This window comes from Sus scrofa, chromosome 4 (assembly GCF_054392235.1).
Source record: "Sus scrofa isolate SSC_HxYL_T2T_F1_AM1 chromosome 4, Sscrofa_HxYL_maternal_Yorkshire_Landrace_v2.0, whole genome shotgun sequence".
Classification (NCBI taxonomy): domain Eukaryota; kingdom Metazoa; phylum Chordata; class Mammalia; order Artiodactyla; family Suidae; genus Sus; species Sus scrofa.
Window position 1 is genome coordinate 116,365,335 of NC_139386.1, and position 20,058 is coordinate 116,385,392.

Genomic DNA, 20,058 nt, shown 5'->3' on the forward strand with positions numbered 1-20,058 from the left:
TAGTTTTAAAAGTGATTCTACTATATATTATATCAAATTTAATTCTCAAAACAACCCCCTGAGCTGTGTCTTTTATAGAAGGGGAAATGATGCCCAGCGGTGTGCTTAAGATCAGAGGATGGCAAAACTGAGAGGTGAAATCTTGTCTCTGTCTCCAAATCCAGTGCCCTTTCCACCCGTCCACAATACCTCAAGTAATTCTTTGGAAAGAATATTGTTAACAACTATATTTACCTAGCAAAACTGAAGAATTCAACACTGAAATTGTATTTCTTTTTTCTTTTCTTTTTTTGCTTTTTAGGGCCGCAGGTGGGGCATATGGAGGTTCCCAGGCTAGGGGCTTAATCGGAGCTGTAGCTGACAGCCTACACCAGAGCCACAGCCAGATCCAAGCCTACACCAGAGCCACAGCCAGATCCAAGCCGCACCTGCGACCTACAGCACAGCTCATGGCAGCACCAGATCCCCAACCCACTGAGCAAGGACAGGGATCGAATCTGCATCCCCATGAATACTAGTCAGGTTTTTTTCTGCTGAGCCACAATGGGAACTCCTGAAATTGTATTTACAACTTACGTGCAATAATCTAATTTTCACATTAAAGGACTGAAATGTTTATTATTCACAGTAACAAGTATGAACAAGGACATTTCTCAAAGAAACAGAAAATGAGAGAAACTAGTACGATGAACTCGATACGTCCATCTTTCAACATCAATAATTACCAACACAGGGTATACTATCAATATTTCATTCCCTCTCACTCTCCAACTTCAAATTCTTTTGAAGTATATTCCAGAAAGCATACAATTTCATTTGCAAACATTTTCAAATGTATCTCTAAAAGATAAGGAGTCATTTAAAAAATATATATATACATATATATATAATCACAACACTATTATCATTACCTAAAAAATTGACAATAATGACTTAAAATCCACTGTCCACTTGTTAAAAGTTTAGAAACAAATCTCAATTTACTATTAGTCTCCATTTCTCTCTACCTTCACAAATACAAGATTTTTCATAAAGTATTGAGATATCTCTCAGGAGGTTTTTTAGCGTCTGAAGAATTATTCCATTTCAAAATCACAACTCATTGTGCCACAGAAACTTCTCCAAGGATAGAAGAGCATCTCCTCAATGGAAGATCCAGATGGATAAAACATTATATGCTAAGTGTTTACAGAACAGAAAAATATCCTATACTAGGCCATGACTCCTAATATAAGGGATGCAAACTATTACCTGCAATTATAGAATAATCTAACCAGGACATAGAATATAGATTTTACAGCACTGATGCAACCAGAGATTTGTCTGATATAGTCTTACTGAAAATAATTTTCAATTTCTTTTTTCTTTTTTTTTTGCTTTTTAGGACCACACCCACAGCATATGGAGGTTCCCAGGCTAGGGATCTAATCAGAGCTACATCTGCCAGCCTACACCACAGCCACAGCAACACAGGATCTGAATTGCATCTGCAACCTACACCACAGCTCACAGCAACACCAGATCCTTAACCCACTGAGCAAAGTCAGGGATTGAACCTGCAACCTCATGGTTCCTAGTTGGATTCATTTCCGCTGTGCCATGACAGGAACTCCTCAATTTCTTTTGATGAAAAGAAAATTCCTATATAAATGTATAGCTGTGTTTGCCCTATGCTATATGATGGAAAAAGGATGAATCTAAGACCTTCCTATCAGCAGAGGAACAACTCCTCCTTATCTATTGCTCTTACAGTATTAAGAAGTAAAGTAGTCTTAAAAACATTTAGCAAGACAGGTAAACCTCTTACTAGGTTCATCTGAGGTTTCCCGTCCAATGAAGTGCAACAGACATTCCATCAAATGTGGACTCTGAGCCATGCTAGGCCTTGTGGCTGCCCTAAGGGAGCTAATGGTCCAAAAAGGGAGTGGCAAGGGAGGAGGACACAAATGCAGAAACAGATACACCGAATTTTAATCCAGTTGGTGCAAAAAAAGAGATATGCACAGGATATGTGAGCACAGAGAGGACACACAGCCAAACTATACAATTGAGAAATAGTTTCCAAGAAGAGACTATTTCTGAGCTGAATCTTAAGATATTGAGTAGAATTAGCTAAACCAAGACAGAGGGAAGGGCATTTAAGTCACACGGTGTAGCAGGAGCAAAGGCACTGAGACGTGTTCAGGGAACCAGAGGTCACAGTGCAACGTAAGGACTGGAAGGAAGTAAGGATGCAGAAAGAGGCAGGCGAGACAGTGGAAGACCTTGGGTACTACATTAAGCTGGGCTCAGCCCCTTAGGTGACTTGGAGCCACCAGAGGGATTGAGCAGGTTTAATGTGTGTTTTTAGACTGAGTCCTCTAGAGGCAAACTTAAAAGACAGATTCCAAGAGGATGGAGTAGAGAATGGAGGGAAGATGGTGGGGGCCTGAACCACAGCGGCGTAAAGAAGATCCAGATGGGTAGATCAATCTGAGCAACATTTAGAAGGTAAAACTGGCAAGACTTCACACTGGGTACACAAAGAGAGAAGGGAAGAAAGTATGTAAGCTCACTTCCAGTTTATGGAACTACGCCCCAGAGGGAAGAGTGAGAGCATTTCTATTAAAAACGCCTTTTAATTTTGTTGAATGTCTTCCATTTTCTTTTATTTGAAACTTTTAAATTTTTAATAGAAATGCCCTCAGCTTACCCATATAAACTTCCTTGGCACCATGCCGTAACACAAGCCATCTCCAAAGCAAAGGACAATATACATCTCCTCACTGCCTCCTGAACGTGTGTTAAGACATCTAGAGTTTGGTAGCAAACATCATCACTCATTAGGGTTTTGAATACTATTCAAAGCTGTAAGTTCTGATGTTTATTTAATATTAACTTATAACAGTTTTAATAAGGAATCTAGTAATATCTAATTACCTTACTAATAATTGTGTCTTCCACTGTAATATTTGTTTTGTGTTTATTTTACAGTTTAGTACAATGACCGGAACTTAGCAAATTAATGTTAAATAATGATGATGCAGATTATTCTTGCTTTGTTCCTAAATGTATCAGAAATGTCATTAATATTTTACCGCTAAGTATTAAAACTATTAGTTTACCATGTTTAGAAAGTATCCACTCGGACATTACTACCCATTTTTTAAAAAGCTCATTTTTTTTTTTTTTTTTTTAAGGGCCTCACCCATGGCATACGGAAGTTCCCAGGTTAGGGGTCGAATCGGGGCTGCAGGTGCCGGCCTACGCCATAGCCACAGCCACGTAGGATCCAAGCTGCGCCTGCAAACTATACCATAGCTCACGGCAATGCCGGATCCTTAACCCATTGAATGAGGCCACAGATCGAACCCTCATCCTCATGGATACTAATCGGGTTCGTTACTGCCGAGCCACAACAGGAACTCCCTAAAAACTCATTTGTAAAAGATCACCATTAAATTATTACACAAAAACTAAGTCATTCAACCCACCGCACTAAAAATCTATCTTCTACCATCAAAAATGTAGAAATATATTTCATTTTTGTATTGGCATTATATAAAGAATTGCAAAAAGAAAACATTTTTTTTGTTTGTTTGTGCTAAAGTTCCCAGGCCCAGGATCAAACCTGTATCACAGCAGTAACCCAAGGTACAACAGTGACAATGCCAGATCCTTAACCCACTGAGCCACCAGGGAACTCCAAGAGTAACAAAATTTAAAGTAACTATTCATAAACTCTTCCACAGAATATTAATAAAGAACTGTAGTATCTACTACCATTTTCCTATAGAACAGATATAAAAACAACCACCACAACAAAAAGAAAAGACTGCTTAAAGGAGATATTAACTATGGCTAGTATGTTTAAATATTTTCTACTTTAAATCTGAAATGATATGAGTTAAATATGTTTAAATATTAAAAATTACCCGCTAAGAAAACAGTATAGTCTTACCTGTAACGAACATGAAAAGAATGGTCTTCCCTCATGCTTATCAAATTTTCCTCCATCGAGTCATATTATAAGCTGGGTATAATATGAAATTATTTCATTTTATGCCAATGCAGTTCTACAATGTAGAATTGTTGCAGAATATTGTCCGGTTAGTATACTAATGAGTTGGCGTTAATACATCCTAAGCTCCTGCTTCTTCTTTATTAATAATGAAAGGAGGTCAATGTCAGACAGCTTAAAGGTTCAAAACGTGTCCCAAATCCTTGCATCTCTGGCCCTTTCAGCAGCACTTCAGCAACATTTCTGCAAAAGGAATACAAGATGTTTTGCTTGAAGTCCTATGTTCAAAGAATAACTTAAAAGGAATTCCAAGCTGTACATAATTACACAGCTAACTCCACAGACTGCTGTCATGCCAATTATGGGAGAAAAACAGAAGAGGGCTTAACTGTCAAGAGGATTTCTAAATAAGAATGTGAATACATGATATCTACTTGAGAACCGTACTTTAATTTCTAATTGATTTGAAATATAACAACTTTACTAATTTTTTCTACTATAAACAAATATGAAAGAATATGCATGGTACTAATTAAAATCAAGATTATGATACTTCAAGCTTTTTGAAACTGCTAGTAACAAGTAAAATGAAAATTCAGCAATTCATTTGAACAAGTCAATTCTAAACTCTGCAAATGTTTTTCTTCAAAGAAGGTATTTGTGCTGATAATTAGATTATAATTGGATTCATTTGCTCTCAATGTCCAGTCTAACCTTGTCAAGGTTTTTAAAGTGTTTTCACTGAATAAGTACACAAGAAATTTAGGAAATATGTGTGTGGTAGAAAGATAAAACAAACGGTTCTATACCACTCATCACTTTATGATAAAGAACATGATCCCTGCCTCTGAAGGCTCCTGGGTGCCTCAACCTAACCCACCCCGTTCCTTTCCCCTCTAAGGTGATCCCTGGACTGGGTTGTATTCATTATTCCCTTGATGTCTTCGTAACTTTGCCACAAATGTCTGCAGAGGTTTAAATAATGTGTTACTTAGTTCTGTATGGTTTTGCTCAACACTGTGTTTCTGAGATTTTCATCTCACTTGTTGCACAACTTGTAGATTTTATTGCTGTTACCACATTCCATTGTATACCAAATTCATTCTCTCACTCTGCTGTTTTCTTGGGGATTTTTTGGCCATTCTTACAGCATGCAGAAGTTCCCATCATTCTGCTGATGATCAGCAACTTGGATCACATTTTTAAAAAAATTTTCTTGTGGCTACTACTTTTTTTTTTTTTTTCCTTTTAGGGCCACACCCATGGCATATGAAAGTTCCCAGGCTAGGGGGTCGGATCAGAGCTACAGCTGCCAGGCCTACACCATAGCCACAGCAACTCGGGATTCCCCAACCCACTGAGCAAGGGCAGGGATTGAACCTGCATCCTCAGGGATACTAGTCAGATTCGTTTCTGCTGCATCACAATGGGAACTCCATGGCCACTATTCAAAGTACTGCTATGAACACTAAAACTAATAACTCAATGTCCTGGTTAAACAGAAGAGTAGATAAACTAAAGAGAGAATGAGTGGAACAGAAGAATATCTGAAGTTTACTCAGACATAAATAAATAGATAAAGAGGTGAAACATACTGAAGACCAGTTCAGTCAACTAATCTACGACAAAGGAGGGAAGAATATACCATGGAAAAAAGACAGTTTCTTCAACAAGTGGTGCTGGGAAAACTGGACAACTACATATGAAAGAATGAAATTAGAACATTCTCTAACACTGTGCACAAAAATAAACTCAAAATGAACTGAAGACCTAAACATAAGGATGGATACTATAAAACTCCTAGAGGAAAACACAGGCAGAACATTCTCTGACATAAACTGCAGCAGTATCTTTTCTCGATCCACCTCCTAGAGTATTGAAAATAAAAAGAAAAATAAACAAATGGGACCTAATTAAACTAAAAAGCTTCTGCAAAAAAAAACCATTTAAAAAAAGAAAAAACAGCCCACAGCTGGGAGAAAATATTTGCAAATGAAGCAACTGACAAGGGATTAATCTCCAAATATACAAACATCTCAAGAATATTTATATATATAAAAAAAATCCCAATGAAAAAATGGTCAGAAGATCTGAATAGACATTTCTCCAAAGAAGACACACAGATGGACAAAAGGTCCATGAAATGGTGCTCAACATCCCTATTATTAGAGAAAGCAAACCTAAACTGCAACAAGGTATCACCTCACACCAGTCAGATTGGCAATAAATGCTGGAGAGAGTGTAGAGAAAGGGGAACTCTCCCACACTGGTGAGGGGAATGTAAACTTGTACAACCACAATAGAGAACAGTATGGAGGTTCCTTAAAACACTAAATATAGAACTACCACATGACCCAGCAATTCCACTCCTAAGCATCTATCCAGAGAAAACCATAATTCAAAAAGATACATGCATTCCAATGTCCACTGCAGCATTGTTTACAATAGCTCAGGCATGGAAACAATCTAAATGTCCATCAACAGAAGAATGGATAAGGAAAAAGTGGCATTTATGTACAATGGAATATTACTAAGCCATAAAAAACAAAATAATGCCATTTGCAGCAACACAGATGGACCTAGAGATTATTATATTAAGTGAAGCAAGACAAAGATAAGTATCATATGATATTACTTATACAAGGACTCTAATAAAAGTGATACAAAAGAACTTATTTATAAAACAGAAAGGAACTCACAGATTTCAGGGGACAAAAAGGGGGAAACTGGAAGGAGGAGGGATAAACTGGGAGGATGGATTAACACAAACAGACTACTGTATATAAAACAGTGACAAGGACCTACTGTATAGCACAGGGAGGCCTGCTCAATGTTCTGTAATAGTTTATATGGAAAAAAGAATGGATATATGTATAACTGACTCACTTTGCTGTAAACCTGAAGCTAATACAACATTGTAAACCAACTATATCCCAATAAAGTTTTTTTTAGGAAGTACTTGGGAGATAGATGTTGAATTTTCCCATCACCTATTATATCTAGTGTTAGTAGTTTTTGTCTTAGGGGCATTTGCCTACATGTGTACCAAGGAGAGGTAACACTATGACATGTGTTTTAACTTTTAATTTTTTTTTTTTTTTTTAGGGCCACACCTGTAGCATGTGAAGGTTCCCAGGCCAGGGGTCAAACCAGAGCTTCAGTGTCAGCCTACATCACAGCCACAGCAACGCCAGATCTGAGCCACATCTGCGACCTATGCCTCAGCTCATAGGAACACTGGATCCTTAACCAGCATCCTCAGGAATACTAGTTGGATCCTTAACCCAGGGAACTCCGATGTGTGTTTTAATTTTAACATTAATGTTATAAACTTTAAATTCAACCTAGGTTTTTTCGGTAAAAGTTAGTTTCCTTTAAGATTTAGTGCTCGCTTAGCTTATAAATTTGACAAATTCTTTTAAATATGTAACACCATTACAAACTTTATCTCCTGCATTAAAGCCTGTCATACACTGAAAAAAAAAAAAGCACTTCAGAGAAAAGGAAGACAAAATAAGAAGTTCTGATAAGGTCTAACTAATGTACCAGAAAGAAAAACAGAAAAAGGAGGAAAGGCAAAATCTTCATTGATAAACAGAGAATTTTGAGAGTTGCAGACAGACATTAATTAACAGATTGAAGAAGCACACCAAGTCCTAAGTAGGATAAATAAAAATGAATCTATATCCAGATATATCACAGAAAGACTATAGGCCATCATATATAAACTATAATCTTTAAGGTAACAACTGAGAGAAACAAATGAGGTAAGATTAAGACTGATGTGTGTATTTAAGTTTTATATATATGTTAAGATACGTTTGTATATAAGTTTTATATATGTTTACATATGCGTATAAATACTTATATACTTGCATATAACATATGTAATAAAACATACATGTGTGCATATACACACACTCACAAAGTCCTAGAATCCAGTGTTACAAACAACTCCATGGGTAAGTTAGTCCAAAATATTACTACAGCATTCCCAGAAAGATCACAAGGCAGCCAATCCTAATTTTGAGTAGTCCTTTTAGAAAGTTGTTTCACACTTTGAGCAACCTTTCCATTTCTACCCATTTCTCCCTTTGCTACCATCCAACAGAGCCTAATTCTTCTTCCACATAACATCCCTTTAAGTATTTCAGCTATAACATAAACTAGACTCTAAAGAACACACACCTGGGAGTTCCCGTCGTGGCGCAGTGGTTAACGAATCCGACTAGGAACCATGAGGTTGCGGGTTCGGTCCCTGCCCTTGCTCAGTGGGTTAACGATCCGGCGTTGCCGTGAGCTGTGGTGTAGGTTGCAGACGCAGCTCGGATCCCCTGTTGCTGTGGCTCTGGCGTAGGCCAGGGGCTACAGCTCCGATTCGACCCCTAGCCTGGGAACCTCAATATGCCGCGGGTGCGGCCCAAGAAATAGCAACAACAACAACAAAAAGACAAAAAGGCAAAAAAAAAAAAAAAAAAAAGAACACACACCCACTGCTTTGTTAATTAAGTACAGTTAGAGAGAGGTTAGTAGCAAACAGCAATTATGAGGAGGAAGGTAGATGGAAGATGCAGAGGATCAGCCTTGGGAACACTGCCAAGCTACAAACTTCCTAGAAGAAATGAGGTTTTCGTATTAAAAACCAGCTTGGCATATAAGAAACACAAAATGTTATTCCTCTTATCCCCCTCTCTAGGCCAACAAAGGAAGCAGTATCTTAAGAAACGATGAAAAGATAGGTAGCAGTTATTAATCAAACAGAAGTTCAATTTTCCTTTTGGTCAGAATTCCATCGTACCTCTTCTTTCCTTAACAAAAAACACGAAGAGAATGAGTGTAGATATTCACAGCAATAGCTCCAAAGTGCATCTCAATTATACAACAGCTGAAGTGTCAACTAAACTGTCTTCCACTACCACTTTGAGGTTAGGTTGTTATTTACAATATGGGACAGAAGATGAGGTAACAGAATTAACTTAGAATTAAGTTAAACTTTAGTTGAAATATTTTTTCAGTCATGAAATTGTAATGAAATCCCCAAGTTCACCAAGCATTAAAAAATTAGGTTAAGGAGTTCTCGTCATGACTCAGTGGTTAACGAACCTGACTAGCATCCATGAGGACCCGGGTTCCAACCCTGGCCTCGCTCAGTGGGTTAAGGATCCAGTGTTGCTGTGAGCTATGGTGTAGGTCACAGATGCAGCGTGGATCCCACATTGCTGTGGCTGTGGTGTAGGTTGATGGCTACAGCTCTGATTGGACCCCTAGCCTGGGAACTTCCATATGACGTGGGTGCAGCCCTAAAAAGACAAAATAATAATAAAAAAAAGACCAAAAAAAATGAGGTTAACTTTGTGTTTATTAAAATGCAAGCATGTAATTAAATTAACAAATGTATATAAATGGAGTGGCAAAATACCCTACCTCATAAGAACTGCACACAGAACCATTAAAATATTTTTAAACAAGAGGTTGTTCCCGCTGTGGCACAGTGGGTTAAGGATCCATGTTGCCATAGCTGTGGCTCGGATTTGATCCCTGGCTGAGGAAGTTCCACGTGCTGCAGATGTGGGCCCCCCCCCACCAAAAAAAAAAAAAAGGTATTTACTATTTTACCAAGGACAATTTATAATAATAAAGTTTTACTACTTTCAAAAGAAGAATATCCCCCACAAGAGTCATTCTTAAATTTCAATCTCCATGACAATTAAGTATAATTTCTTATGTTACAATTATTCACTGAGGAGTTCCCGTCGTGGCGCAGTGGTTAACGAATCCGACTAGGAACCATGAGGTTGCGGGTTCGGTCCCTGCCCTTGCTCAGTGGGTTAACGATCCGGCGTTGCCGTGAGCTGTGGTGTAGGTTGCAGACGCGGCTCGGATCCCGCGTTGCTGTGGCCCTGGCGTAGGCCGGTGGCTACAGCTCCGATTCAACCCCTAGCCTGGGAACCTCCATATGCCGCGGGAGCGGCCCAAGAAATAGCAACAACAACAAAAAAGACAAAAAAAAAAAAAAAAACAATTATTCACTGAAAAAAAAAAGCAATTCCTGATTCAATGATTCAGGTTGCAAAGACTCTCTAACCAATTCAACAACAATGTGTTCGTTCATGCTCCACATGGAGTTAACAAATCTACTTCATATTTTTTTTTGCTTTTTTTGTCTTTTTTCTAGGGCCACGCCAGCAGCATATGGAGGTTCCCAGGCTAGGGGTCGAATTGGAGCTACAGCTGCTGGCCTGCACCACAGCCACAGCAACACCGTGTCTGCGACCTACACCACAACTCAGGGAACCACCAGATCCTTAATCCACTGAGCAAGGCCAGGAATCAAACCCATGTCCTCATGGATACTAGTCGGGTTCATTAATGGGAACTCCTATTTCATATTTAACATATAGTTTATATATTACTAGTACACCACTAATAAAATTTATAATCGATGTTAAATTATAAATTGTCCATTAAGATAAGAAAACTTAATGACAGGACCAGGAAATGGAATGGAAATTATAGGTTTGAAAGAATATTAAGAAGTCATCGACTTTAACTCCAACTTCCATTAAGACATATAACTAATGGAGTTCCTGCTGTGGTGCAATGGGATCGGCAGGGTTGTGGGAGTGCTAGGATGCAGGTTTGATCCCCAGCTGGCACAGTGGGTTAAAGATCTTGCATTGCTGCAGCTGCGGCTTAGGTTGGGAATGTGGCTTGGATCTCATCCCTGGCCCAGGAACTTCATATATTACAGGGCAGCCAAAAATGAAAAAAAAGATTTATAACTAATAATTTGCGAGGGACACATCTGCTCGTAAGAGCATCTCCCAGGTTTTAACAAACAATGCTCCGAAAACCTCACTGCTAACAAAATTGCTACCTCACAGCATCTTCTGGTCTGGCCATAAAGAGAAAGCAATAATTATTTTCCCTATCTTTTTTTTTTTTTTTTTTGTCTTTTTGCCATTTCTTGGGCCACTCCCATGGCATGTGGAGGTTCCCAGGCTAGGGGTCAAATCGGAGCTATAGCTGTCAAGTCTACGCCAGAGCCACAACAACGCGGGATCCAAGCCACGTCTGCAACCTGCACCACAGCTCACGGCAATGCCAGATCCTTAACCCGCTGAGCAAGGGCAGGGATTGAACCCGCAACCTCATGGTTCCTAGTCGGATTCGTTAACCACTGCGCCACGACGGGAACTCCTATTTTCCCTATCTTAGAAACTGATAGAAGCATACAGAAAAATCAGCTGGTACAAAACCCTGATTGCCTCGTGCCTAATTACCTGATTGGGAAGTCAAAACTGGCAGACTCCCATTACAAACCTCAGTGGATTTCTAGACACTGTCCAAGGTGTGCAATCAGAGTGAACAATAAATCCCAGCCCTGCTTCACTCCATTGGAAGTAAAGTATCTTCTTCAATCTAGGCGACTGGGAAAAATAGGGCACAGGTAGTTACAATTACAGCTCACTCCCGTATGGGTCTGAACTCCACAGATCGACTTATAAAGGGAATTTGTTCAATAAATAGATACTACAGTAAGTACTACATGATCTGCATGCTGGTTGAAGGTGCAGATGCAAAACTGTGGATATTGGGGGCCAGCTGTAAAATTATGTGTGGATTTTCAGCTCCCCTAATCCCCACATCATTCAAGGGTCAACTGTATAGCTTTTGTCCTTCTTTCAATTTATCTAAACTATCTACTCTTTGTGTGTGTGTGTGTGTGTGTGTGTCTTTTTGCCATTTCTTGGGCCACTCCCGTGGCATATGGAGGTTCCCAGGCTAGGGGTCTAATTGGAGCTGTAGCCTCTGGCCTACACCAGAGCCACAGCAACGTCGGATCCAAGCCATGTCTGCAACCCTCACCACAGCTCACGGCAACGCCGGATCCTTAACCCACTGAGCAAGGCCAGGGATCGAACACGCAACCTCATGGTTCCTAGTCAGATTCGTTAACCACTGAGCCACAGTGGGAACTCCTAAACTATCTACTCCTGACTGCAACTTCAATGCTAATAACTTTTGGTCTGATTCTTTCATTTATGTATCTCTATAAACTGGTAATACCCATTAGATAATATATATAACTTTCTTTTCTTGCCTCCAGGATAATCTAAATTCTTTAAATTCTCTTATCCTAATAATTCCCTCTAAGGTACTATACTCAAATTCTCCAAATCCCTTTCAGTTGTAATGTTTCAAATCAGACACAGTAGCTCTTTATCAAACAGACCTGGGATAAATATTGAAGAAGAATCAAGAATGCATTTAAAATAAAGTTCTCTCACATTAGAATTCAGGGTACAGGTTATAGTAACAAATATACGCCACAGTACTAACAGGGATAGTACCATTATGATGCCAAAACATCCACTTCTAAAATACACTCAAGTAACTACCTGAGGTAAACTGGTTATTTTTTTTTTTTTTGTCAAATTATGTAAGTAGACACTAATGTATTTGTAGATGGTCTAAAAAATAGCTTGTCACCTAATCCAAACATCTATTTCTAATTATTTTTTTTGGTGCTCTCTGAAAGATACAGTAGAAACAAGATGGCAAGTATAAGGAACAATACATGTAAAATCAAGAGTAGGAAAGTAGAAGCAGGAAGTTTACATAGAAGAATATATGAGTGTAAGAAAAAGCAAATGGTGTAATAAGCAAAGTCCAACAGAGAGTTCGGAGCTTGGTTTTAGGGTGGCAGGTGTCAAGGAGCCAATCAAAGGCAGGAAAATCATTTTGATATTAGAATATAAGACTGATGTGGGAAATTCTTGCCTAAGGCAAGGGAAGTCAGGACCAAGACTGGCTGTGTACTTAAGTAACCTGGCTGAGCACCTACAGAAAAATGAAAATAATGCCCACGGGCTAGATGTGAGAGGCAAAGGTCAAGCAGTGAAAGGGACAGGCAGACCAGTAGCAACGTGCAGTGACGGAAAAATTGACTTACGAGAATAATACCTGGGAGAGGAAAAAAACGGAATATTTATATTAAACCTGTACTTGGTAAAGTGCTATGATCACAAATTTAGCCGAAAGAAACAAAGATATCAAGCTTGAGATAATTTAAAATAAAAAATTGATAAATGTGAAGGTGGGGGCAGGGGGGCAATAGAATGAGTGACTAACATGTCTTAATTTTGCACATCTTTAAAGCCAAAAAACCGTGATAAGCTAGTGACAAAATTAAAGAGAAATTTCAATGGGACAAAAAAATAAAGCAATGCATAAAAGATCAATTCTTTGAACATAATCTCTATACCAATAATATAATCAAACCATCACGTAATATTGTGAACTATGTATAACTCAAGATTACATCTGTGTGTATCTAATCTATCTATAGTGTTGTACACAGTGTCAGTGTCAACTGATAATTGCTATATATATATATCAAGTGTAAATTACACAATCCCAAATTAATAAAATAAACCATCACAGTGCACAGTAAAGCAGACTATTCCATTCTTTATCATGTTGGAGAAATAAGAATTTACTACAGAGTATGCTGTAAAAGGGGTATCGATGGTTTTCCTTTAGCAAAGATATAATAACCCTGAGGTAGGTACCACAGTAAGGTTACATCTTAATTTACTGCTAACCTTCAAGTTTGCAAACAATTGATATGTCTTTAAAATGTTAGGCCAAAAAATATATATATTCGACCAAATTAGGTTAGAAAATAAGTGTAACAGTGTAACTGCTCACTAACTACATAGTTTGGCATGAAAACTTTCTAATAAGCTGTTTGTTAGTACTGATCAGCTAAATAAATAGAATACAAAGGACAGATTAGAATAATGGTTCTAGATCCCAGGTAAATCTGTATCTTAAAGATGCACTACCAGTCAGAAGGGTTCCCATGTATATTTGAAATTAATCCTCGTGGGTCATTTTGAAAAATAGCAAAGACATGCAAAGTAAAGGCACCACTAATTTTAAACTCTCATATTTATTCTTGGCAGATTAGAAAAAAAAGGAATTTAGGCCCAGAACTGTTTAAAAGGTAAAACAATGAAACCAACTGTTTCGGAGTAATGAATCCAAAAACAATTTTAGTAATATAAAATAAGAATTCCTGTTTATGTTTAGGTGTTTTACACCTAAAAGCTCACTATTCTAAACAACTAAATTATATATAAATTTTCTTTTTTGGTTAAGAGCATTTACATCTTTATCCATCACATAAAGCTGAAAGGACTTTAATGAATATGCTCCCTGGACAACCAGAATACTAATAAAAGCTATATATGAAATTTCAAATTAGATAAATACTAAAAACATAATACAGAAGAAAGCACTTTTAGATTATTAAAACTGCTGTTTTGAAATTACAGTCCTTGGTGATTACAATAATTCAATAGAGGATGAAGCAGTTGCTTAAAATTTTCAAGGACAGAAGGAAGATTAATTTTACACATCTCTAATCCTGGTTACCTTTTTTCCCTGCAAAACAGTTAATAAATCAAAAGTCCTGTTGCAACAAGATTACTTATTTATATTTAATAGAAATATGTCCAACTAAAGGGGAAAAGTCTTAAATATATTCATTAGGATAAAATTAGTATTTTTCTCCCTATTACTTGGTTTTATTTCTCCTCAAACTGAAGCCCAGAGTTTACAAATAATGTTAATTTTTCCTCCTATAAAACAATTTAAAACAGGTTGCCCTTTTAACCCATTAGTAACATTAATAACCTTTTGGAAGGGTTTCTATTAGACACATAAGAAAAGTAATTTTTAATTATTATAAAGACCTAAAATTGGATACATAGCAGTGTCTTAATATCAAGGTTATAGAAGACACAAAGATACATTTTTTAACCTTAAATTTAAGTCAATCCCAATTATATTTTCAGTACATCCCAAATGACTATTCAGGTTATAAGATCAGGAAATCACAAGAAAATGTCTATAATCCACAAACACTGATGATTCACATAAACCCTGATTCTAAAAGAAAAAAAAAAAATCCAAAAACCTAAATATATACATTAGTCCTGCCTTTTCCAATCTGTAACCTTTTGTTAATAAGTAAAAAAATCATTGGACAAACAGGAGCTCAAAGAGGTAAATTCAAAATAAACATCATCTCATGAAGACATTACTATGTCAGGAGAAAAAAAAAAAGAGAAATACTTATTAGTAAATAATAGGGAGAACAAAATTTTAAGAAAAACTGGTCACCAAGTCACCAGAATTTATGTCCCACAGCCATTTATTACTACCAAAGTAGTTCAGCCATCAGCTTAAATCAATTCATATATGTACTAAAAACTCAACAATGAAGGGAAAAAAGAAGTGGTCCTTTCTACTGAGCATTGTTCTTCAGTTAGTAAATGACAATAAATCAGTCATCATCCCGTCTTCGGTGTCCCCACCACCACCACCACCCACACCTTCAGCAAGTTCCCCGGCCAAGGATGAATCAGAGCCAGAGCTATGACCTATGCCACAGCTGCAGCAACACTGGATCCTTAACCCACTGTGACAGGCTGGGAATTGAACCAGTGCCTCCACAGAAATAAGCCGGATCATTAATCCACTGAGCCACAGTGGGAACTCCAACAAATCGGTTCTCTTAACCGAAGAACTTTGAAATGGCAAAACTGGTTTCAAGTACATTTTTAAGGAGAAATAAATCTCAAATGCAAAAGGGTTACAAATGCTTAAAAAGAATCCCTAGAGAGTTTGAATTCAGAATTCTTCATAAGAAAATATAACTTTTCTCCTTCTGAAAGTTATCATCATTCCGTGGAGAAATGTTTCTGTTCAATTCAATAATGTTATGAAATGATACAGGCAGAGTAATTCTAAGTAAAAAGGACGAGGGAAAGCTTTTTGGAAGCAAGGAAATCTGTATTGCACCTCGAAGGATGGGTAAACCTTATTAGGCAAATTGAGAAAAGGCATTCCAGCCGTGGAAAATGGCTCAAGCACAAACAAGGAGGTGGGAATGCAGAGAATGAGCACTGGGTTAGGAGAAGCCAAAGAGAAGTCAAAGAAGGTACTAAATTGTGAGGGACTCTGAATATGTATGTGGCTGAGGAATACTTGGCCTTCACTTTATACGATAAGGAACCTTGTAATTTTTTCAACAGAGAAATAGAAAAGTTGGATCTGTGTTAGGAAGATAAACTGACAGCAACATATAGAGCAGGGCAGAAAAAAGTTACTGCAAAAACCCCAGACACCACTTTGGAAAAGGAGCTCTTCTCTCCTCATCCCATAACACCAAGCAAATTGCTTTGCACATAATCGACATCCAACAAACTATTTTGATTTCTTGCCTAGGAAGAAGAACTATGAAGCAGCAAAGAATCCTATGATAGCCAGAAAACCAGACTTTTCATAATTTTTGTTTCGCGGTAAACAGTATATTCATATTCACACAAATAACTCAGCCAAGTCTTACTCTTAATTTTGTATTGTTTTTGATGATTAAAGGATATTATAATGTTACATGATTTATAAAATACTGAAAGGAAGTTAGCTAGGCTAAAAGAAGAGCTAAACTGTTTCTCCATAGTTCACAGCAAAGCATAGCACAATAGGCATCTTAAAAGTAGAATTATGGAGTTCTTGCTGTGGCACAGTGGGTTCAGGATCTAGCATTGCCGCAGCTATGGTTTAGGTCGAAGCTGTGGCTCAAATTCGATCTCCGGCCCCAGAACTTTCATATGCCACAGGTGCAGCCAGGGGGGAAAAAAAGGTAGGATTATGTCTACAAATGGAATCCAGAATCCAGAGACCTGGAGGAGATTTAAGCAAACACAGAAGCAACAAAGCATGTGCTTTAGGACCAGGAGGTGGTCTGAATCTCAGTACAATGACTTATTAGTTATACGATCTTGAGCTATTTAAACTCTCAGTGTTGATTTGGGCATAATGATACTTATTCAACATCTGTCATGATGATTAGAGATCTGATTTATAAAAAGCACCTAAACGCCTGGCTCTGGTACTTAACAAAAGTATTCAATGTAGTAGTAATAATAATCATTGCCATTGTTATTAGAAAAAGTAACATGTCTCTTAGAATAGATTTAGAATACTAGTCTCTATGTCAGGTGTTAGGTTTTAAAATTCCACAGAACTAGTTATGAAATTTCTGTCTTTTAGGTAAATCTAAGAACAAGGCCATTTTAACAACTACAATATCCTATCTTTGTTTTAATTAGTCTAGTACCAAGTTTAAGATTTCTATCAAAATATAATATTTTTAACACTGCATGCCTGATTTCATAAAAAGCAATATAACTAAACTACTTATCTAGCCAAAGAGGATCTGAAGGGAATGCCTCTACAACAGTAACACCCAACTTTTTATTTTGTATCTGCTCCACTCCCTATATTATAAATAATGGCCTGAAAAAGAGCTTGCCAGGAGGAAGGTAGGTATGAGACCGTCCCTTCCTCTCCAGAGCACCCACTCTCCGCGCGGGCGCGCGCGCACACACACATACACACACACACACACACACACACACGCCAACCCACAGCAATCTTCGCTTTTTTAACGTTGCTCACTGACTTTCAAACAATCAACCAAAGCTGCTTCTTGAATAATGACAAGCCAAGCAAAAGCGATATTTATCAGAGGTAATCACATTGGTGGTTATCAGGCCGGAAATCTTCCGCGCACCCTTCTAAAGTGGCAGCTTGAAAATTCAGCGTCTCCCACACACGCCACCCGAGACACCAACACTAGCCGACTGAAAGCCAAGAATCCACTCCGTTTAATTCCACGGGAGGGTTAAATTATGCATTAAGGCAAAATTTCCATCTCTACTCGTTTTAAGAGTTCAAATAACACCAGTTAAAATAAGCCAACTGGTTACCATATAAATACAACGAAATTATAGCTTTTCCACTTTCCACTACTCGAAGATATTCCACAGATTTTTAGGAAAGGGTTTTCTTAATATTCTACCCTTACTAAAACTTTTTGCAGCAACCACGAATTTCTCTGGTAAATCAACAGGTTGGTGCCCCCAAATTCACGAATTTCAATATGGTAAACGCAGGTGTCTGACAAAGACTGTCCTCTTTAGACGGCAAACTCACGACTACAAGCGAACGCGATCTGCCTCGGATTTAATTCCACAGGGTTTCAGATTTTTAATCTGGTTGTTATTTACACGCAGGACATGTGAGAAGTTGTTGTAACCTATTACACTTTTACTTAAAAAACAAAAAACTGGAGAACGAAGCTCTTAAGAATTCTCCCATTGTTAATTCCCCAACCTGAAAGCAACTGAGGCTCGAAGGGCAGCGGGGTGCTCCTGACCCGAGTTTCTAGTTTCTCGACGCCGGTCCCCGAGACCACCCCGGCCCACTCCCCAACCCCGAACAAAGGAGGTCGCCCCTCACTCTCTCTCTCACACTCACACACACACACACACACACACACGCCCCTGCTTGTCTCCTCCTCCGCCGGGAGCCCACAAACACCCCTCCGAACTCACCTCCCTGGGGCGGGAGAGCCTGCGGAGCACCGCCGACAAGGCGAAGCTGCAGCAGCGGCCGCCTCGGCGACGGGCGGGTGGCCGAGGCCCCTCCCCACGGCGAGTTCCCTCCCCTCGGCGAGTCCTCAGGCAGAGGCCCCGCAGGCCAGCGCCCCCACCGCCGCAGGTCACGTGGGCCAGAACTCCGGGGCTCTCCTCTCCTAGTCAGCCGCCACGCAGGGGTCCCGCGGCGCCGCCAGCCCGCTCCCCCTGCCCTCCTCTGCGCTTGCGCCCCAGCTCCCAGGCGCTCCCATTCAAACAGACAACGCCCCGCGTCTTTCGGACCCACCAATGGCCGGAGCGGGAGGCGGGGCGGGGGCGGGGCCATCTGCGCACCGCCTCCCGGGTCCAGGCGGGCGGGGGACGCGAGTGGGATTAAGCGACCCTAGGGGCGCCTGGTCCTCCACTGCCCCCGGGCTCTGTCCTCAACCACCGAACTAAAGTCGCTTTCTTTCCCTCCTGTTTCTTTTCCAGACACTGAGGGTGGGGCAATAAATATCGTCCAGAAAAAGTCCGTCGGACTGTCCCAGACCCTTTTAAAAGGTGGGAATCCCAAACAAGTGCCTCTTGCCCTGACGGCTTGGTCCCTGCCAGGAGAATGAGTCTCCCAAGGGCACTTGCGGGGATGTTTAAGAAAAAGAGGGCTCTGTGAAAGGAACAGAGGGACCCGTGTGAAAGTCTGAACAAGGCAGCCTCAGTTCTTGAGGTTAGGTCACAATTCTGGCGTCCCCAGCTGTTAAAAAAGCAAACTTGTGTTGACTGCGGAATCACTGATTCCCAGGAAAATTGGGTGGTAGCTTTGCTTACTTTCAAGCAGCTGTGTTCCAAATACACTGGGACGAATAATTTTTATTTCCATTCACTTCCTCTCTATATCAAGTCCCCCCTCCCCCGAAAAACAGGTCTGTTTGTTCTTCACAAAAATATTAAGGCTGCAGTCTTTCTCCACTAAATAACCTGACGAATTTTATCAGATTATTTCTCAAATAGATATTTCTCCACTGAAATGAAATGTTTCTACAGGTTGAAGGATATGTTAAAGAAAACCCCAGTTTCAGTATCTCTCTGAGTGATACTGAAACCAGTGATCCAAGTAGCATTTCTCTTACTGGGAAAGCGTTATGTTTGGCAAACTGGTTAAAATAAGAGCTTTGGCATCAGACTAGACCTAGGTTTGAGTTCCACCTCTGCCACTTACTGGCCGATTGACCTTGAACAAGTTACTTATTTTTTTTTAGCCCTAGTTTCCTCAACTATAAAACACAACTGTAAATCTTTTAATAAGATGGTGGTTGTGATGCTTCAGTGAGGCAAGTTTTGTTAAGTAGTTAACATCGTGCTCAACTGCTTAGTAAATGTTTCTTATTATCATTATTATCAACAACTACCTTTACTATCAGGTGCTTGTAAACAACAGCTGAATTAGCTCACTGTATTATTTCAGAGGTAGGTATTATAATCCCTACTTAGTCATAAATTCTTTTTTGGGTGTTGATAGAAAAGCCACAAAGAGAGTACAATATATCAAATTCATCCTCTCTGAAT

The 20,058-nt window shown here is 39.1% G+C and overlaps 1 protein-coding gene across 6 annotated transcripts in view; it reads right to left on the reverse strand.

The window, feature by feature from the left end:
- Window positions 1-18,737, reverse strand: part of GPSM2 (G protein signaling modulator 2) — a 63,258-nt gene extending 44,521 nt beyond the window's left edge. For 3 of the 6 annotated variants that reach the window (XR_014844592.1, XM_021090098.2, XM_021090096.2), the window contains exons 1-2: window positions 18,475-18,737; window positions 3,941-4,243 (exon numbers count right to left, since the gene is read on the reverse strand). Coding sequence is in view for 2 of the 6 variants with exons in the window: in XM_021090098.2 (XP_020945757.2) it covers window positions 3,941-3,996 (56 nt within the window). In the remaining 4 variants the exon portion in view is untranslated. The remainder of the gene's footprint in view (window positions 1-3,940; window positions 4,244-18,474) is intronic. The other 3 variants (XR_014844593.1, XM_021090099.2, XM_021090097.2) reach the window with 1 other exon arrangement.
- Window positions 18,738-20,058: the final 1,321 nt, after the last annotated feature.